The 23,728-nt window shown below is 36.3% G+C and overlaps 1 protein-coding gene across 1 annotated transcript in view; it reads left to right on the top strand.

Moving 5' to 3' along the window:
* The window catches only part of LOC115226680 (keratin, type I cytoskeletal 9-like), a 66,472-nt gene that overhangs the window by 16,229 nt on the left and 26,515 nt on the right, over positions 1-23,728 (top strand). Inside the window, exon 2 of the mRNA XM_029797699.1 lies at positions 20,724-21,347. Coding sequence (XP_029653559.1) covers positions 20,724-21,347 — 624 coding nt within the window. The remainder of the gene's footprint in view (positions 1-20,723; positions 21,348-23,728) is intronic.

The raw sequence follows: 23,728 nt of genomic DNA on the forward strand, positions 1-23,728 counted from the left end.
GAAGAGAACAAAGTTGATAAAATTCCCTTGACTCTACAATCATGGACTTACCGCCCTTTATAAGCGGCGTCGTATTTGCAGGTTATGGTACTGGAATGACTTCTTCCGGTATGTTTTCTCACCCCTTCCGTGATCAATAAAAATGAATCAAGTGCCTTATATTAGCGGAATACTTTTCTCGGTATTTGATCGGATTATCTACATTCAATTCAAACCTCTCTTGGAACCAACTTTACTATTCTTCGTTTTTTCTCGATCGATATAAAAAAATCAAGCCAGAACGGTCGATTGGCAGAACCATATGTGGGCGTTGTGATAGTTATAGCAATGCAGGTGTTAAATCACCTGAATGTAAGTCAATAGGCGGCCACCATTGTGACTTCCAGTTTCGTGCATAAATGGTGTAAGCCTCCCTTGGTCGATGTTATCATGCATCTACACTTCCACGTACCAAACTTATCGGCCTATAATAATCTTGCATGCATGGGCGGGTAGTCTTCTTCAAAACGTCAGGACCAGGTACGCACGTAGAATAGATACATGAACGTCGACCAGGGTGGGGCTACGCACTCTATGCACGAAAGTAGAGATCACAATGGTGCCCGCCTTTTGATTTACATTCAGAGGTAAAAACCGATATCAAATTAAGACGTTACTATTGCTACACTTACTGCTGCTACACATCCTGAGAGACACTCGGTTGAATAGCTCTCCATCACTAACAGGCACACTCCAGCCCCAGGCCCGCACGAGACCTCTGAAACATTACTGACGATGCATCCCAGAGCATCTGCAAGTATTAGTAGTAGTAAGTAGTAAGTAGTAGTAGTAGTTAGGGTTAGGGTTTGATTTTGAAATTAAGGGAAAAAATGCATAGAAAAGATACATATACATACATACACTTACATACACGCACACACGTACACACATGCACACATATATTAATAAATAAAATAAAATTTTAATTAGGACACCAAGTCAGGGTCAAGATTAGATCATCATGCATATATCCATGCACATACAGACGTATTTTGAAATTTGCATAAACATGTACATGAACAAATCAAGATATACATCCATATAAATATCCATGTATATGAAATTATGCATGCTGGCATGCTGTTTCCCGATCCACTGATTTCCTGACCCAACGTAGGGAAGTTTCTAGGTGTAGTGTTTACATAAAGAAAGAATACAAGTGTGTTAAGCTTCACTACAGCTGTTTCAGACATGTTTTTAAAGATAATGATTTTCATTTGATTATAAACATATTTTGCAAGTAAGAATGTTTCGTAATTCTTTGACTATGAGTGAGAGAATTGTGTGTGTGTGTGCGCGCGCGTATGTGCGGTTATGTGTGCGCAAATGTGTGTGAGTTTGTATGTGCATTTTCGTGTGTACGCGTGAGTCTGTGTGCTTGTGTGTAGATGGAATGATTTAAGATAACCGTCTACATAGATAACTAGCTAGCTGAATACATAAAATAAAAAGATCGATTAGATTAGATTAGATTGGATGGATGGATGGATGGATGGAAGATGGATGGATGGATGGATGGATGGAAGATGGATGGATGGATGGATGGTTGGATGGACGGATGGATGAATGGATAGATGGATGGAAGGTGGATGGATGGATGGATGGACGGACGGATGGATCCCTGGATGGGTGGATGGATAGGTACATAGATGGATGGGATAGCGATAGAGATAAGAGATGGATGGATGGATGGATGGATGGATGGATGATCGATGAAATGATGGATCGATGGATGGATCGATGGATGGAAGGATGGATGGATGGGTAGGTAGATGAATGGATGGATGGATGGAGATTGGTAGAGATAAGGATAGCGATAGAGACAAGAGATGGATCGATGGATGGATGGATGGATGGAAGGCTGGATGGCTGGATGGATGGATGGATAGATGGATGGAGATAGTGATAAGGATAGCGAAAGAAATAGTGATAGATAGAGATAGATATAGATAGATAAATAGATAGAGAGATCTAGAGAGAGAGAGAAATGTATGTTTGTTTGTATTACACGTGTGCACCTCTTTATCAGTCTACATGTTCCTAAAAAAGAAACATTGTATAACATCATATATATATATATATATATATATATATATATATATAATATATATATATATATATATACATATGTATATAAGTGCTCTTCTTGGGTGGCCGACATCAAAAGTTTTGCTATTGCGTGTTTAGTGACAGAAGTCTTAAAAACATCTAATTATAAGAACTGGAAATTTGGCTCATTGAAAATGATACAAATATAAAAACTCTTTTTAATTAATACATTCAGTGCCCATATTATTAGCTCTAGATTTGCGTCTTGTTACTATCTACTTATTCCCTTTGACATGTAATTATTATTATTGTTGTTGTTATTATTAAACCCGGCGAGTTGGCAGAATCGCTTGCCACGTTGAGCAAATGATTTACCGCTTTTCGTCTGTTGTTGTTGTTATTATTATTATTGAGTGAGAGAGCAGTGCATGACATCAAAGTGACACTGAGGTACAAATATACGAAGCCCAGTATACCCATCATGACTACATGTCTGATAAGGGTACACCAGGCACATGCATCACAACCATATGTGCGCAATATGGTGATCTCATATCAAAATTAACAGCGTATGACCTTGCAGGTGGGATCCAGTTAGAATTTTCTTCTGTTTGAGTAGCCCATCCCGCTCAAAAGATTCTTGAATAAGGATTGTTTAAGGATGTTGAACGAAGCACCAATGTTTCCAAAGGTGAATTATCCAAACCCCAAAGAATTCCTCTCAACCCCAAAGAATTCCTATGATGCTCCCCCACTACTTCTGCTCTTGATCAGAGATGCACATATCGTCAGCCACTAAAGGACATGCTCAACTGGTTAAGGTCAAACAACTGACAAGCAAATCTGTGGTATTGAGCAGAATATTTGCTGTAGCCCATCTTTTATACCAAGACAAAATATGTACATGATAACACTTCCAATCAGTTAAGATATTATTATTATTATTATTATTATTATTATTGTTCAGTAGTTTTATTTTAATAGCGTGCTTTCACTTCACTACCGAGCGCAGCTCTGTGTGACTTGGGTATGTGCTGTGATTTGTTGTGATGCTCTGATGGTTATTGTATGGAAAGTGTTCTGTGTAGGATGTGTGCAGTCCCTAGTAGTGCAATTTTCTGTATGTTATAGTTGTTTGTAAGTCCCGCTGTTTTTGTTATGTATTTGTCTGAATATTTTTTTATCATGCCTAATGCACCTACTATGATAGGAATTGTTTCTGTTTTTAGATTCCACATTCTGGGTACCTCTATTTCCAGGTATTTGTATTTTGAAAGTTTCTCCATTTCTTTTAGAGACACGTTGTCATCTGCCGGTATTGATACCTCAGTTAGAAAGCATTTTTTTCTTCATGATCTCTGACAACAATATCTGGTCTGTTGGCCTTAATTTCTCTATCTGTGTGTATCGGCATATCCTAGAGTATGGTTGCTTTCTCGTTTTCTGTGACCTTTTCTGGTGTGTGCCTATACCATCTTTTTTCTGTTGTTATTCCATAATGTTGGCATAGCTTCCAGTGTATGTAGGTTCCAACTCTGTCATGTCTGTGAATATATTCCTTCTTAGCCAAGACTGGGCAGCCAGAGATAATATGATTTATTGTTTCTTGTCCATCTCCACATATTCTGCAGTTACTTGTTATATTTCTTTTCATTACGTGTTTTTGGTAATTTCTGGTGGGGAGGCTTTGGTCTTGTGCTGCAATTAAAAATCCTTCTGTCTCTGCTTTGAGTCCTGAGCTTCTCAACCATTGCTGAGATTTTTCTTTGTCTATTTCTTTTGCATTTAGTTTAGTCCAGTATTTACTATGAAGGGTCTTTTCTTTTATCATGGTTCTTTGCTGTTCTAGTTTTAGTTTGGATTTCATTTGTTTTATAGCTTTTGTTGTTTCTTCTTCTTCTTCTTCTTCTTCTTCTTCTTCTTCTTCTTCTTCTTCTTCTTCTTCTCCTTCTCCTTCTCCTTCTCCTTCTCCTTCTCCTTCTTCTTCTTCTTCTTCTTCTTCTCCCTCTTCTTCTTCTTCTTCTTCTTCTTATTATTATTATTATTATTATTATTATTATTATTATTATTATTATTATTATTATTTATTAGGTGGTATGATTTCTTCTTTGTATTTGTCAGCTTCTTTAAATACTGAGAACAGTTTTATGTTTTGCTCGTGTTTTGCCGCTATTTGTATCAGTTTTCCTTCCTTCTGACGTAGATATTTTTGCAGTCCTATGGTGGTTATTTTATAGTAGTTTTCCAGCTGTATAAGGCCTCTACCACCTTCTATACGTTGTATATATAGTCTTTCTATGTCAGATTTTGGGTGATGCATCCTAGATCCTGTCATTATTTTTCTTGTTTTCCTATCTATTTTGGTCAGTTCATTTAGTGTCCAGTTAAGGATATTGTAACTGTAACTTATAACTGGAACAGCTAAAGTGTTAATACCTATTATCTTGTTTTTAGCATTGAGCTCTGTTTTTAGTATTGATCTAACTCGTCTATAATATTCTCTTTTTATTTTCTCTTTCATTTGTGTGTGTTGTGTCTTATCTAGTTCATGGATTCCTAAGTATTTGTAAGTTTGGCTTTGGTCTAATTCTTTTATTTCATTGGTTTTATCTAGTGTGATGTTGCTACTCTTAACTAGTTTTCCTCTTTTCAGGGTTACTTTGGCGCATTTTTCTAATCCAAATTTCATATCTAATTTCTAATCCAAATTTCATATGAGGTGTGTGTGTGTGTTTGTGACCCGTAACTAAACTATAGAGGTATTCAACTCTGATATAGAAATCTGCAAGATCCTAACATCAAATGGAATGAATATCCACAGACTACCTTTGGAAAGAATCAATGAGAAAAATAAATAGACTTAAAATCGCTCCAAACCGATTTCGAATGTTATATCACTCAGACAACGCCTGCAAAACGCCAGTAAATGTGCCTGAAATACGAAGAAAATATCATACAATTCAAAAGTGAATTTCTCGAAAATCACTCAGCCGCCGATGATATTCCATGATCCATGCGACTGCAAATCGTTGGTCAATGTGCTTCAACAAAATTCTAGAGAAGAAACGTTCTGGAAATCAGGTATGTTTCTCGTAAATCTGAGGATTGCGCAGGGAGTGGAGTCTCTCTTGAAATCATAACTGAAACATTGAAGGTTATATTTTGTTTTTAATTTTTGAGAAAGAAACAGCTACATAATAACTTGTTGAACAAAAGAGGCAGCAAAGACATTAGGCATCGAGATGTGACCGAAATTGTCGATTTTGTCATATATCTGTACGACATTAAACATATGATAAGCAGATGCCTACAAAATATGATTAAGTTATTACCTACCTCTGCGGCATTATGCTGTTGCTAAAATAATATATAATGCCATTGGTAGGGAATATTTCCCTTGGATAAATATAAAATATATTTCTGACGTTGAGTATATTGATACATCCCAACATAAGGAATACTGGTGAAACATTTCCATTAACAATTTTAATAAATGCAAACACAACATACTCGATAATTCTTTTTTTTTTTTTTGGCACATAAAACAAAAACTACGTAATTTTCGGGAGAACAGTTGCCCAACAGATGTGAGAAAATGAGAAACCAAAAAAAAAAAATAATAATAATAATAATAATAATAATAATAAACAACGTTTATGGTTAACTGTTTTGAAACTTACCACTTGTCCATGTAGATTAATAATTTACATATCTGCTCATAATAATTATTGCCACACTTGGTTATGTTATTAACTCGTTTAAGCCATGGTCTAAAAACGTTACTTTTACAGGCAAAGAAAAAGATCAACTTAATGTGTTTTCTGCAAATTTAATCTGCGAATAGTACGTTGAAAATATGCAAAGTTTTTCTAAAATGCAATTTGTTGTAATTCTATATCCTATATTAAATCTAATGAGAGACCAGTGTTCCTCTGTTAGAAGCCTGTCCCTTGTCTTATAGGGAAAATTCAAAGAATTAACACAATCGCGTACTCACACATACATACATACATACATACATACATACATACATACATACATATTTCTCCACATACACACAGGTTTGTTTGAACGAAAAAGATAAATCGAATTCAGTGCATGAAGATGTTTTATTAGTTTTAATCAGGTAATTCAAGGGACGAGCGTTTCGTGTATTACACTTAACAAGAGCCACTTTATAACTTCTACCGATTAATAATAATAATAATAATAATAATAATAATAATAATAATAATAATAATAATAATAATAATAATATAATAATAATAATAATAATAATAATACTCAGCGAAAGAGTTTGACAAGCTCAGAAAATATAAAGACCTACTCATTGAAATTGAGAAAATGTGGCATCTCAAGGCGGTTACAATACCAGTGATCGTAGGAGCACTAGGAATGATCAAGAAGGGAACCGAAAATTATATGAGAATGATCCCTGGCTTACCATCCCTGCAAGAAGTGCAAAAGATTGTCTTAACTGGTACATCACACGTATTGAGAAGAGCATTGTCGATGTGAGAACTGTTGCTGCTCATGTGTTTTAATTTAACTTAAAAAAAAAATGAACGAACTACTGAGTTTGGTTTAATGGCCTACCAATATACACTATGAGTTTCTTTGCCTAGGAGTCGGGAAGACACTCGGCAAGAAATGAAAAAAAATTTGAAAGAAGAAAAAAAAAGTAATAATAATAATAATAATAATAATAATAATAATAATAATAATATAATAATAATAATAATGATGATGATGATTGATAATAATAATAATAATATAATAATAATAATAATAATAATAATAATAATAATAATAATAATAATAATAATATAATAATAATAATAAATGCACTGATCTTAGCTGATTAGAAGTGCTATCATATACATTCTTTTGTCTTAGTATAAAAGATGGCCCACAGCAATATCAGAGATTTGTTTGTCAGTTGTTTGACCTTAACCAGTTGACCATGTCCCTTAGTGGGTTAGCATCATAGCCGTTGAAAGGAATTCTTGGAGGTTTGGATAATTCACCTTTGGAAACATGGGTGGTTCGTTCAACATCCTTAAACAATCCTTATTCAGGGACCTTTTGAGCGGAATGAGCTACTCGATCAGAAGAAAATTCTAACTGGGCCCCACCTGCAAGGTCATACACTGTTTATCTTGATATGAAATCACCATGTCGCGCACATATGGTTATGATGCATGTGCCTGGTGTACCCTTATCAGACGGGCAGTCATGATGGGTATACTGGGCTTCGTATATTTTACCCCAGTGTCACTTTGATGGCATGCACTGCTTTCTCACTCAATAATAAAAAATTAAAAATTTTTTAAAATAATAATAATAATAATATTTTTACATATATATATAAATGTTTGTATATGTATGTATGTATGTATGTATGTATGTATGCCTACATGTATGTATGCATACATGTATGTATGTATGTATGTATGTATGTATGTATGTATGTATGTATGTATGTATGTATGTATGTATGTATGTAAAAGACAATGAACATGAGTTAGAATAAGAACAGTAACAAACGAGAGAGCGAATATCTTGTGCGCGTGTTTATTTGGGGGGACAATGACCATCCCGAAATACAATATACATATATTAAAGGCGATACTCAAGCATGGCCGCAGTCAAATGACTGAAACAAGTAAAAGAATATATATATGTGTGTGTGTGTATGTGTGTGTATATATGCACACACGCACAAACATATATAACGCACATACATACACACACACACACACACATATATATATATATATACATATATACACACATACACACATATATACACACACACACACATATATATATACATATATACACACATACACACATATATACATACACACACACATATATACATATTTAAATATACATATGGACATACATATTACAATTAAGAGGGATGACCACTAATGTGGACTCCTAATATGCTAAAGATAGACGTCAAAACGCCTTACCACGAAGAGTGTGTTCTCAAGAAATATCTCAGCAAAAACGCCAGAATACAAAAATGAGCAAGACAAAATGAAGACATTTAAAAGTTACCTCCAAATATAATTTGCAGAACTGTACACGCGTTTTTCTTTTTCGGGTGAACGTTTCCGTGTATAATTCTGTGAAACATGTTTGTGACGCGACAGTCTACGCTGAAGAGTTGCAGATATTTGCATTTTGAATTTTGCATTATGCAAGTGTTAACAATGAAATCATAATACGTAGGTAATCGTTTTATTTTGTATATTTTCATTTGTCTTGCTCACTTTTCTACTCTGTCGTTTTTGCTGAGATTTTTCTTGAGAAAACACTATTCGTGGTAAGGCGTTTTGACGTCTATCTTTAGCATATTAGGAATCCACTTTAGTGCTCATTCCACTTAATTGTAATATAATTTTCAAATATGCTAGACCACTGGTTTAAATTGATGTTAATTTTGATGTTAATTGATTAATATCAATTTCTACCCTCATTATTTAATTTATGTACATATCTAAATATACATACATACATATACATACATACATACATATATATATATATATATATATATATATATATCTATATATATATATATATACATATATATATATACATACATATACGTATATGTGTATGGGTGTGTGTGTATATATATATATATATTATATATATATATATATATATATATCTCTATATAAACGGCAGTTGTCTGTGCGTGTTTCTGTGTGTCTGTTTGCTTGTACCCTCACCCTGACCACGGCTTCAACCGATTCTGATGAAACTTGACACACACATAGCCCAATGTCATAATTCAAAACTAACGCAGCGAAAATTTTGAAAAGTTCCCCCAGTTCTGAAAAAAATCGATAAATTCGACATGGGGTCGAGAATCAGAAACACAAACCACAGACTCTCTAGGGAACGCAACTCGACCTTTTTAACTAAAAAAATTTATCATCATTTTTTTTTCCATTTCTTTGCTATTTTTTGGCTATAACTCTCTAAAAATGCTTTATAGTTATTTCCCTTACAAACCCGAGCAACGCCGGGCGATACTGCTAGTATATATATATAATGCTATGTCATTCTGTTTTCGCTAACATAATGTATCTTGGACTAAATGATGAGGCACTTTGTAAGTTAGTTATTAATGTACATAAGCCTCAATTAAATTTGAATTTAAATTTAATTTTAATATATATGTCATGTTGAACCCCCTCTATGTGCTGGAAAGTAATTTGAAGAAAGGTTTGAAAGAAACTTTTGCCACGTCATGATAATACGAATGCTGTAGAGAACTTTTTCAAAATTTAGTCGTTTATCTTTGCTGTACATGTCCTCCCAACTTACAAGGCAATTTTTCAGCAGAAAACCAACGTGTGTATCCTATTCAATTTTTACATTCATACGCATGAAACCAGATGACACTTAGCCAGAACTCAAAGCTACGAGCAAGAATCAAACCACACACACACATTAAAAATAACAATATGTACATTAACACTTCAAGCCATGCCACACATGTTTCTATGGCAAGGTATATTTATTGATTACAGTACATCACTCCCGCATGTATATGTACGTATATAGAAAATTAATATAGACAACAGTGTGTAAATTCTCACCAAAAATGAAAACTTTAATTGTCACTGTATGTGACTAGGGTGTTAGAAACACCTACATTGCTAGAAATAAGAGCTAAAAATGCTCTAATGCTGTAGTCAAACCACAAAATTGCATACATTTATACTGACAGGGACTGTAATCATCCGAAAACACATGAGAGATTCGCTAAGCTATCCATAGATTTTTATGCTGAAAACATACATTCTTTTCTACTCTCGGTACAAGTCCCGAAATATCGATTAGATCAACTCCAGTATAATCCAGTATGCAACTGGTACTTAATTTATTGACCCCGAAAGGATGAAAGGAAAAATCGACCTCGGCGGGATTTGAACTCAGAACGTAAAGACACATGAAATACCTATTTCTTTACTACCCACAAGGTGCTAAACACACACACACACACACACATACATACACACACATACATACATATATATATGTGTGTGTGTGTATATATATATATATATATATATATATATAGTGTTTACTTTCTATGACGTCCTGTACCCATATATGCATGCATGTGCATATACATGCATATATATATATATATATATATAGAGAGAGAGAGAGAGAGAGAGAGAGTTTACGAAAAAACAAAAGACGAAGACAGGTGGTGTACAAAACAAACGGATGTATTTGTATAACGCTCAGGAATAGAAAAAGTCTTTTATGTTTCAAGCCTACGCTCTTCTACAAAAAGGACACAGAAAAAACAAGGAGAGAAACAAGGAGGGAAAAAATGTGTGTAGTGGCTAACGATGTATCATGGCGATCTATCTATATATACATATATATATCATTTATATTATTATATGATTGAACGCCACGCATCCATTTCCGTCTAAGTTTTACCTTAACAATTTTGATGCGACACTTGTTCTATTCTATTTCTATTTCGTTTCCTCTCTCTTCCTTCTCTAATTCTTTTATTCTTCCCTTCTCCCCCTTTCGGTTTTTCTCTCTCATCCGCTCTTTAATTCTTTTCCTCTCCCCCTTCACCGTTCTTTATCTGTCCCTCACTCTTCCTCACTCTTCTTCCTTTACTCTCTCGTTGCTCACACGAGACCATCGACCATCTTTCTTTTCCTAACTTGAGTTTCTTTTCTTCCGAGCAGCTACAAGAGATCAAACGCATTCTTGTCTGTCTTCTGTCAAAGCTTCTTTCTCCAGCGTTCACAACCTCACCTCGTCATGGTTTAACAGCCCTTACCGTTTTCACTGTCCTGATTTTGTTATCAATTTTGACCCTCTGCAAATGCCAAATTTTTACAAGGGCACATCTTGTCGTAAATGTTCGAAATGTGGAGTAGATAAAACAGCCGACAACTGATGAAGGGTCGTTCTTTATGTTGCTTGTCTTGTTTTCCATTTGTTTCTTTCGTTGTTCGCAAAAACAGTTCGCATTGCATGTTTTCGTATTTCATGTTGTTTACGTTCTAAGACGTCCTGTACCCATATACGCATGTGTATTTACATATATATATAGGTATATACATATATGTATGTACACATGCATATCTATGTATTATTTATATTATATATATATATACGTGTGTGTGTGTGTGTGTAAATATACATATATATATATGTGTGTGTGTGTGTGTGTGTGTGTGTGTGTGTGTATAAGACAGAAGATAGATTTGGTTCTAGTCTTTATTCAGTACGACTAACATTTCGACTCATCCTGCAACTGTCTGTTGTGAATAGGATTTTGTGCATCTTATAAATAGTATTGCATCAATCTGTGCAGTTTGTGTCACATCAGGTTCATGCACAATGAAGAAGATATCCCGCCAGATATAGTGAGATGTCCTAGGCACGTTTTTCGTGCCTATTGTATCTTGGTTATGACCGACTACACAGTTGTCCATGGGTTTATATAACGTAAAAATTAAAGTGATTAAATATAGAGAATGCAACCTATCAAAGTAAAATCAGATTTAGGTTATCGGACGTTGGGGGGGGGGGCACTCTCATTCAGGAACATACACTCATACAGGCGTTCAAGCACACACACATACATGCGCGCGCGCACCGTAAATTAAAGGCACAGAATCATAGAAGAAAGAGAGTAAAACTGTCGAAAGAGGATTACATTAAGGATAAGGGGCGTGAGTCTACGTTCACTGGGAATAGGCACACACACACACACACCGTATGTGTGTCGCCGGTATGTGGTTAATGGTATTTGGTTATCTGGATGTAGAATGCGTGGTGGCAGATATATCTTTTATCTTATATCCCACTGCGAATTAGGATCGGCCGTCATTTGCGGATGACCATTTTCTGGACGATGGGATTTTAGTGGACATGCATACACGTATACCAGTATTTGTATATATACACACAACCGCACACTCATATGTGCTATATACAACTAGTGTATATATGTGTGTGTGTGTGTGTGTGTGTGTGTGTGTGTGTGTGTGTGTGCCTACATACATACTTTCCTGCTGCCATACTTTTCGTGACATAGAGATTCTTTCTGAAGGTAACATATATAAATATACGACAGTCACAAATAGATATTGTATAAAAAAAACTTCTGGCGGTTACGTATATGAATAAGTATAGAACAATCAACAATACATATTGTATAAAAAAAAGTTGTAGACGAACAAGTTTACTCGCAGGTTGCGTAGATAGACAGGCAACAATGACAATACGCATTTTATTAAAAATAAAAGAGAAAAAGAAAATTGAATTGCAAGGGTTGTACATAGAATTGTTTTGATAGCATTCGATAGTAATATCGACAGTAGAACTGTATTGATCATAAGTATGTATACCATGTATAGGTCGTCCAAAGTTTACGTTATATAGTGTAGCAGTCACACTCGGTTAGCACATGGTGTAAGATCTATGGTTGCATTGCATAACGTCACTCGGAGAGTGGGACCGGAATTTTAAATTATCGGACTTTTATGTTTTCAATTGTTGATTTGTGGTATTATTAGGTGCCACGGAATTCCTGAAGTAGATCCAGCTGAAATAAATACCCCAACCGTGGCTGGCACCAGGTTGCCCAAACTATGAATGCCTTTTACTCAACACACTAATTGTCATATACCCATTAATAAAAAAAATTACTTCTGTGTGTGTGGTGTGTGTGTGTGTGTGTGTGTGTGTGTGTGTGTGTGTGTGTGTGTGTGTGTGTGTGTAATCAAGACTACAAAGTGGGATGGAGAATTATACAGCTTCAAAATATATTTATTAAAGCATTTTTCTCATCAAATTCCAGTCCGACACGTATTTTTGCTGGATACGTGTTCTAGTGTCCTTTGATGTAGCAGTTATTTATTATCTTTTATTTATTTCACTCATCTGGCTGCGGCCATGCTGGGACACCGCCGCGAACAAAGCGAGCCCATGTCATTTTCAAAGCCTACTCCTTATTCTATCAGACTCTGTTGCTGAATCACTATGTTACATGGACGTAAACACACTAACACCTTCTAACAAGCAGTAGTGGAAGACAAGCACAGACACAAAGACACACACACATTGACCTATGCATACATGTGTGTGTGTGTGTGTGTATGTGTGTAGATAGATAGATGGACAGACAGATAGATAGACAGACAGACAGACAGACAGACAGATAGATAGACAGACAGACAGACAGACAGACAGACAGATAGACAGATAGATAGATAGATAGATAGATAGATAGATAGATAGATAGATAGATAGATAGATAGATAGACAGACAGACAGATAGATAGATAGATAGATAGATAGATAGATAGATAGATAGATAGATAGATAGATAGATAGATAGACAGACAGACAGACAGACAGATAGATAGATAGATAGATAGATAGATAGATAGATAGATAGATAGATAGATAGATAGATAGATAGATAGATAGATAGATAGATAGATGACGGGTTTCTTTCAGTTTCTCTCTACCAAATCCACTCACAAGGCCCGAGACTATGTCGACCCGAGACTAAAGTAGAACCCACTTACCCAAGATGTCACCCAGTTAGACTGAACCCGGAACCATGTAGTTGGGAAGCAAGCTTCTTACCACACAGCGACGCCTAATGTGCATTTAGTTAAATTTAGTTTAAATCAGTTGCATGGCATATACATCCGAGGCAGATATCCCTAAGAAGCTTTGTTCAAAGTTTTACGCATGCGAGTGGGTGAAGGGAACTGAGGATTCAAGTATTAGATAGTCTTTCTTAGAATATATTCTAAGTAAGGTACCATAAAAACCCAGGGTACAGGACAGTAGGGTTTGTTTTGAAATACGATGTGACTATAGTTCTGGTTCCACGAAGACTTAGGATGACCTTTTTAGATATTAATAACCTTTGACTTTTTACCATCCAACGGTTTTTTTTAATCCACTACTCTAACATTTAAGTGGAGAGTAATTATTTCTTAAGGGAGGTAATTATTTCTTTATAATATTTAGTGGAATTAAAAGTTTGAATTTGAACTTAGATGAGAAGGACCGATAAATATTTATTTACTTAATTACTTCTTACTTATTACAAAAGGTTATTAATTTTTTTGTTTTAGGCAGTCATGTGTAGCACCATTTCGTTCTTTTCAGAAATCAACATCTTAACATAATCCGAGGTATATAAATGAAATATTTAACGACGCGATGGAAAATGATTACAGTCTGTAAGCAATTCAGTTATTGTATGCATGCATGTATGCATGTATGTGTGTATGTATGTATGTATGTATGTATGTATGTATGTATGTATGTATGTATGTATGTATGTATGTATTATGTATGTATGTATATATATATATATATATTATATATATATATTATATATATATTATATATATATATATATATATATTATATATATATATATATATATATATATATATATATATATATAAATATGTATGTATGTATGTATGTATGTATGTATAACTATTTGGAAAGTTGTTACATATATTCAAATACACTTAGCTACGTATAATAACATACATACATACATGCACCTATGCACCAAATTATAAGCGTATGCGTTTATTTTTATATTTTTCGAACTATATATCTATGCAGACATGTAAATAATATTTTCCCTCAGTATAATCTAAAATATGATGTATGGAAAATCATTAGCACAATTTATTTTTATGTAACAGTCTACGTTTCTTTATTTTTTTCTAACATTTCAAATTAGGAATCATGTTACTAAACTATATATTTAATGTAATATCATATATATAACGTGTATCTCATAATACCCTAAGGTATTAGCATTAAAGAAAAACGTGTATTTCAATATATGTCTTAACGAAATTAAAATAAAATCCGTAGATAAAAATATAAGATAAATTAAGTTAGATAGAAAAAGATATAAAACATGAAAAAAAAACCCTACTAAAATTGCAAGTACTATATTCAATTGATTATATATTCCTCATATGAATACTGTTAATATATAGCTTGCATTACATCACTTTGTTGTACTAGATTTCGTTAAGGTTGTTGTTGTTTGTTTGACACTACATTGAAATATGTATATCAAATTATTAAAAGAATATCGAGGTTTTATATTTACAAAAAAGTGGCTGTGATATGATCCTCTGAATTACGTTGCAGATGGTTGTGAGATTAGAGTGAGGGACTATATAAATTAACTTGGTTAAAGCACTTTCATTTTAGGTTCAAATGCAGTAGAGATAAATTTTATACTTATAGGGCTGGGTAAATCTAATAAAAATTCGTAATGAACGACAGGGACCGTATAAGTTTAAAATAGCATTCTATCTATTTTACTTAACGATGATATACTGTAGAAGGCCACAAAACTTCGGTATTCATCTCGAGAAAGCATCTTGTATAGAAGTACACTGCTAAAAAGCACAGAAACATGTCAGTAGCAGACAAAAGATGTCCAGCAGCGATGGTGGAATTGCTAAATCTAGTGTTCTGCTTCCTTGAGCGTCATCAATAGCAAGTGCCACTCGCAACGACTTGCTGAGACAGGGATAGGGAAACCTCCCCTCGCGGACGCAATTGCGCCCGCGAGCCCATTTTATTGTGCCCGCAGGCTGATATACTCCTGTGTACAAAATAAAGTAAATTTTTCAATTATAAAATTCATACAATATTCGTAAGGCTATTTGCAACATAGGTCGGGTTTCCACTACGACTTAGAACGGTCAGACTCGAACAGAAATTGTCCGGTAATCGCCATTTGAATGGAAATTTTGTTTTCACTATAAAACACATATTGCTAGGTTTGTACCACACATTTGAGATCCAACTACACTTTAGCTGAGAAAACTAAAAAATATATTGCATGTATCGAAATAATTTTTATAATGAAACGAAAGCTGAAGGAGTGTAGAAGATGGATCTAGTCTTTGTCATTCGCAAAATGAGCCCCTTTTAAATTTGCTCAGATTGCAACTCTGAATTTTAATTACGATCAACCAATTACTTTATTTCGTAAGTTAAAGAATCTGATATTATTTGGAATTAAAAATGGGAAATTTGGGTCATTTTAGCCAAGCAACAGACAGCTTGGCATTAGCAGATTGTTACCATGACAACCACACGCTGTGCAGTGGTTCACTTCACTATTGTCTCTGCCGCACGTTGTTCTATGTTGATTTTTCACACTTGATTCTTCACACCACTAGATTCTTTTCACCCGCGTGTTTTACTTTAATTTTTCTGTGTGCTAGTATTTTTCTGTGCTTCTGTGTTAGTATTTTTACATATTATTCATTTTATATATATTCAGGGACACATTGATTCAGATAGCTGGATTTATGATTTCACTAGGTTAATTATATTCATAAAAATTTAAATTAGGAGTATTTCTTAAACCGTTAGCTTCACATTTCAACAGCTTACCTGAAATTTAGCCCACGTAACAGAAACCGAGAAAGATATCGTGGAACAGATAAACTGCGGGTGATAGAGATAATCTGACATTATTTTGAATTCTGCATGCAAAAACACATAAGATACAGGTATTCTTTTCCTTGGGACAAATTCTTTGTTACCAGTGTTATTCTTATCGTAGTTTACAACTCCAAACATGAAAATGTTACTCAACTTTGGAGTATGGGAGATAGATGCCCCCTTCACACACACATGTACATATAAACTTATATATGAATACATATATCCACATGCACATATATATTAATGATGTACACAAATACATAACAGGTGTACATAATACTGGAATACGCATAAAGTAAACACACTCAGACAAATATATTAATATCATAATTTTTTTTTTAAATAATGAAAACATACAATCAATGAAGAGACAAAAGAAACAGTAAGATGATGCATGTTGATTTTAATAGGTATTCCTGTTTATTTAGAAACCTACACTGAACAGGTCATTTAACAGACGCTAAACTATAAATTTTACAGGGCACAACTTTAAAGTTGACACCGCTCCGCTAAACGCAGAAAATTTCTGTCTCGCTATAGGTTAAAAATACAGAGTTTTACCGATTTTTAAGCCTCTGTAACTTCTTCCTCCAATTGTTTTCTCCACAACATCATACCTTTATAGCAACGGGACTGGAAGACTACATTATTATAGCCGATTTCCAGATTTTTCACTTCCTTTTAAAAACTGCATATTTTGCGAATGAAACAAAACTAGTTCCTAGAAGATGCTGTGTAAAAATTATTCACATCCAAAAGTCCCAAATATTTAAATTTTTCTCCCTATTTCATTTTTCACGCTTTTACGGAAAAAAAAATCTCTGAAATCGACACTCACCCTCTTTCTGTCAATCGATAAGTAAACAATATTTAAAATTCTATTAAAAATCAAAAACAAATTGATAAAGCTTCATCGAAACAGAAACTTCTAATTTGGTGCTTTGTGAACAGGATTATAAAAAAATATTGCTAACTTTTTTCATGAAAAAGCAGTGAAAAATAACTTTTGGAAATGGGTGTCGCATTTTTGCTATCAGTCGGCGTCAAGAAGGTCAACAGGAGTTACTTTCATCTGCCATCGGTTTATCAGTTATGTCCCTTCCCTACCCACTCGCTTGTCAACACCTGTGTGGACAACAGAGAAATAAAAATCAAGCTAAATCTTGCAGAACCACACAATATCTTAATTTTTTGCAAACTTTTATCTCTTACTATATTCACAACACTGAATGCATGCATTACGACTACAAGCCAGTTGGCTTTTGTTTTCCCCAAGCAGTGGTAATAACAAAAATTCCGTAAGTGATTATACAAATTTAACTGGCTTATAACTTTGTTAACTTTGTCAAACCAATTTTTCAATACCCTTATCAATATGGTAAACGCTTATAAAAATCTTTTAAAAAGCAAGTGCTGGTGAATGTACTTTGATGAAAAATGGACTGAGCTTTATTTTTTTATTGAAATAGTTAACAAGTGCATTTGTCTTATTTGCAATGAAGTAGCCGGTCATAAAAAATGTAATATTGAGAGGCAATTTGTAAGTAAGCATAAGACCTATGAAAATTTGAAAGACTCTGAACGTTTAGAGAAGATAGCCTCCTTGAAAGAAAATGTGACCAAAAGACAAACTTTTTTTAAAAAGCCGAATCAGTAACTTGAGCTAGTTATGCGGTATACAAAAATATTGCTTGAAAAAACCTCAAACTACATAGCAATGATGAATTCATGGAAAAATTATCCTAACTGCTGTCGAGAATATATGCCCAGAAAAACTTTGGAAATATTAGCTTTTCAAGAAGAACTGTTTCTGACCGTATTAAAGATATTGCTGATAGCATACAAAATTCTCTAAAGTCTGATTCGGCAGAATTCGTTCGTATTGTATTCATTAGCTATTGATGAGACAACTGTCTAATACTGCTCAGATTGCAATATTTATACGAAGAAGAACTACAAAATTCAACATTCGGGAAGAATTTCTTGCCTTGAAATCAATGCAACGAACTAGAGGTGAAGATTTATTTCGACTCAACCCTAAAGGATTTAGATTTACCGTATGAAAAAATGTGCGTTCTTGCTAAAGATGGCGCATCATCTATGGTAAGTAGGGAAAATGATTCCTAGCTCTGATTAAGAATGAATCTAAGAAGCGTCTTTTGGATCAGGAAACTTTGTGTGTCACTGCTTTATTCATAGTGAAAGTTTATGTACAAACTTTCTCAAGATGGGTAGTGTAATGAAAGTTGTAACTAAGGCTGTTAATTTTGTTAAAAAGCAAAGGGTTGAATAATAGGGAATTTAAAGAGGTTTTGAAAGATCTTGAAGTTGAATATGGTTATTTATTGTACCATTGTGAAGTTAAGTGGTAAAGTATGGCCCAGATGCTTAAACGATTTAATGAACTGAAAGAAGAAGTGAACATTTTTATGGATATTAAAGGTGTTCCTCTCATAGAACTGGAAGAGAAAATGTTTTCAAAGTGATTTAGCATTTTTAGCAGATATAACTAGCCATTTAGATAATTTGAACTTGAAACTACAAGGCTTCAGTCAGCAAATAACTAGTTTGTTTTCTCATATCAAAAGCTTTGAATCGATGCTTCATTTCTTTATCACACAATTGAAAAGAAAGTGCTTCAGATTTTCCGAAATTGAGCGAACAAAATACCGAATCAACAAAGAAATATTCTAATGAGTGTGAAAGTCTTTTGAAGAAATTTGAAAGTAGATTTGAAGAAATACAAGATAAAATCGAACTACGTGTTTTTGAAACCCCTTTTTATGTGTGTCCTGAGGAAGCTCCGAATCCCTTAGAATTAGAATTGATTTGCAGTAGGATAACTTAATAAAATCGAAACGTAATAATCTGTCTTTATTGGACTTCTACAAATCCATCAATCCTGAGAAATGCCCTGCTTTACATAAAAATGCCTTGAAATTCGCATCTCAATTTTCGACAACATATCAATGTGAATATTTCTTTCCATATTGAATTTATGCAAAAAATAGTCTTCGTACCAGACTTACGAAAACCTGAGTTTCTTCAAAGACATGTGAAATTCCTTAACTTTCAAAAAGAAAGAAAAAAAGAAAGAAAAAGAGCAATTTCATCCTTCTCACTAAACAAAGTCAAATTTTAAAGTTAAGGTTAGTTAGCTTTGATAAAATTATCACTGGGATAAATTTGTTTAAATATGTCATTTACATATAATGTTATTTAGGTATTAATGTAATATTTGAAAATTAAATTCGGTTTGTGCTTTACTGTTATGTTTTGTCCAACATTAGGATAGGTACATTTTGAAAAATAAAAAATACCTCAAAAGTAATATAAACATCCTAAATTCAGTGGTGGCGTTAAGGAAGATGTTACGCGTTAATTTAACGTGTTAACCTTAACTTTATTAATGTATATCGAATTATATATAGATGTATACAAGACTTACACAGATACAAGAGTCAGAACTTGTGATCCACCCGCGAACCTTTTTCTTTGGAGATTTTTGCCCACCGCACTAAAAAGTTTCCCCACCCCGACAAACTAAACTCCTACTGATATAGACAACAGCGATTGACAAGCCACTGGTTTTACAATTAACAGACAGGATGGATAAATATTCGTTACCAGCAATCTGTATATCATAGATAACGCAGATATGTTGCTGAAAGCTAGAAAAAAAATTGGCACTCGTCTCAAGAAAGCATCTCATATAGAGGTATAGTGTTAAAAAATACTAAAACATATCACTAGCAGATGAAAAGTGTCCAGCAGCAGCAGTGGAGTTGCCAAATACGTATTTCTGCTTTCTTGAGCAGCATCAGAAGCAACCAACTTCAGTCACATATTCAACGCGTTCGAGTTCATTCGGATGTAATAAGCCCTTTCGCTGCAGAAATAGTCCCTGTTAGACATGAGCGAAAACACATTTTCGGTTGTGAAGCACGTCAATGGATCGTACAACGTATGCATTTCTGCATCCTTCACTTCGTCAGCTTTGGAAATTACTCTTCGAGAAATATATCCGCAACAAAGGTCGCATCACTCCCAAATGCATTCAAAATTATTAAATATGACTTTACGAATACACACATAAATAGCGAATGAGGTGGAGGCGGTAGTGGCAGCAGTGGTAACAGCGGGTACGGTGACTGTGGTGGCAGCGGCAGCAGCGGCGGCCGTGAGCAGCGATGACGGTGGCGGCAGCGGCGGCAGCAGTAGTGGAAATAGCAGCAACGGCGGCAGCGACTGCAGCGGGGGCAGCGACGGCGGCAGCGACGGCGGCAGCGACGGCGGCAGCGACGGCGGCAGCGACGGCGGCAGCGACTGCAGCGGGGGCAGCGAGGGCGGCAGCGACGGCGGCAGCGACTGCAGCGGGGGCAGCGAGGGCGGCAGCGGCAGTGGGGGCGGCAGCGACGGCGGCAGTAACGGCAGCGGCAGCGGCAGGAGCGGCAGCGGCAGGAGCGGCAGCGGCAGGAGCGGCAGCGGCAGGAGCGGCAGCGGCAGGAGCGGCAGCGGCAGCAGCGGGAACGGCAGCGGCGGCAGCGGGGGCAGCGAGGGCGGCAGCGGCAGTGGGGGCTGCAGCGACGGCGGCAGCAACGGCAGCGGCAGCGGCAGGAGCGGTAGCGGCAGGAGCGGCAGCGGCAGGAGCGGCAGCGGCAGGAGCGGCAGCGGCAGGAGCGGCAGCGGCAGGAGCGGCAGCGGCAGGAGCGGCAGCGGCAGCAGTGGGAACGGCAGCGGCGGCAGCGGCGGCAGCGGCGGCAACGGCACAACGGCGACAGCGGCGGCATCGGCGGCAGCGGCGGGAGCGGCGGCAGCGGCAGTGGCGGGAGCGGCAGCGGCGGGAGCGGCAGCGGCGGGAGCGGCAGCGCGGGAGCGGCAGCGGCGGGAGCGGCAGCGGCAGCGGCGGGAGCGGCAGCGGCAGCGGCGGGAGCGGCAGCGGCAGCGGCGGGAGCGGTAGCGGCAGCGGCGGGAGCGGCAGCGGCAGCGGCGGGAGCGGCAGCGGCAGCGGCGGGAGCGGCAGCGGCAGCGGCGGGAGCGGCAGCGGCAGCGGCGGGAGCGGCAGTGACGGGAGCGGCACCGGCGGTAGCGGCACCCGCACTAGTAGCACCAACGGTAGTGACACCAGCGCGACAGCGGCGGTGACAGCAGCGGATCTTTTCTGTGGCGATGATAGCAACTGCGGGCGATGGCGGTGACGGTTACAGCAAAGACAACTCCCCATGGTGACGGCGGTGACTGCGACGGCGGCAGCGGTAAAACGACGATGATGATGATAGTGACGATTAAAAAATTTAACCAAATGTTTCTGTTATTTTTATCTTTTGTCGTTGTCATACCAAACCATTGTTAATATTTTAATAGAAGTTTGTTATAGTTCATAAAACTCACAAAAGTTTCCTACAGTTACCTTAACGATCAAAGACTAAAATAATAAAAGCCTCAAGAACACACGCACACACACACACACACACATACACAATATTCCCGAAATAACTCAGTACATAAACAAACGCACACAGAGGATGTGTATTTGTAACGAAGTAGGTATGTATCTATAAGTATAAACTCTTTGTATTTGTGTGTGTGTGTGTGTGTGTGTGTGTGTGTGTGTATCAGAGAGAGAGAAAGAGACACAATAAATGTGAAAGCGCGCGTCATTTGTATAGGAAAAAAAGGTGAAACTCTCACAATTTTAATTAAGAGAAAATATCTTTCAATAACATCCGTCTCTATGAAACCTGCTGACTCTGAAAGAACCTGATTGTCATCAGTTCCTGTTTACCGCTAATTTTTAGAACTCTGACACCTTTTATTATTATTCGGCTTTTCTTTTTTTGTGGTATTTATGAACATGTGTGGGTGGCATGTTTTACTAAAATTGCTCGTACTTTGTCTTTTTTTTTTATTTTTCGAACATAAGATTTTTTGTTGTTTTTTTTTAATATATAAGAATACCTTGTCGCTCGGTGCTCACACACGTCTACCACATCCCATCCATCTACGCCACACGCAAGCACATTCACACACTCCTGCATACATAATTTTACTGTCAGTGATTCATTAACAAACGTAAATATATATGTATGCGTTTGTGTGTGTGTGTGTGTGTGGTCTGTAAAAAAATATAAATTCGAAAGAAACACACTCTCCATTTTCAATACTAGCAAATCTACCCATCTACGATGGTGGCACAAAATGACGGAGGGAAGTCATAACGGCAGCATGTATTGGGAAATGTGAAAATGGACTTGATAGGTTACTGGGTGATGTCTTAGAGAAACCACACCATCGTTGGTGATACAGCATTCTGTTGCAGATATATGACAAGTGTTTGCGACCAAGTGACATGTGATGACGATTCACTCTCGAACTGAATTAGGTTCCCAGCCTCTGTATCATGAATGGTTATGTGGATCACACCTTATGAAAACCAGAAATTCCTGCGACCATTACATAAAAAGTATTAAGAAAAAAAATGTTATTTGGATATATTTTTATTTTAGTTGTTTATATTTTACGCTTGTTTATACCCTTATACATTCTAAGGTCACAAATTTCCTTATTTAAATTATGAATCATATTCCTTTCGATAATATCACTATGATTACAAAACTTCTTTGTAGACGATATTTTCTGTTTGGTCGACACTAATTTTCAAATCACTGGAGTCCGTTGCTCTACTCATAGTGATGTATAACTTGGCCATGTATATACATCGGAGTGGATAAAAATACACGTACACGATCTAAAATCTGGCCCTGAGCCTTCTTTGATATGAAAAATCAAAGGTGATTTATTAATACAACACTCAATATCCACTAAATAATCATAATTTTCACATTTTTCCCTTCTTGATTACCGCCTTCGTAATCCTGAAAAACATTGTGACTATTGATCCAACCGTCTGACCGTAAAGAGGGAACAGACAGAAAGACAGACGGACGGTCATAACGCCCAGTGCGTAACTGGTACTTAATTTATCGACCCCGAAAGGATGAAAGGCAAAGTCGACCTCGGCGGAATTTGAACACAAAACGTAACGACAGACGAAATACCGCTAAGCATTTCGCCCGGCGCGCTAACGTTTCTGCCAGCTCGCCGC

Source organism: Octopus sinensis, linkage group LG2, assembly GCF_006345805.1.
Source record: "Octopus sinensis linkage group LG2, ASM634580v1, whole genome shotgun sequence".
Taxonomy (NCBI): Eukaryota; Metazoa; Mollusca; class Cephalopoda; order Octopoda; family Octopodidae; genus Octopus; species Octopus sinensis.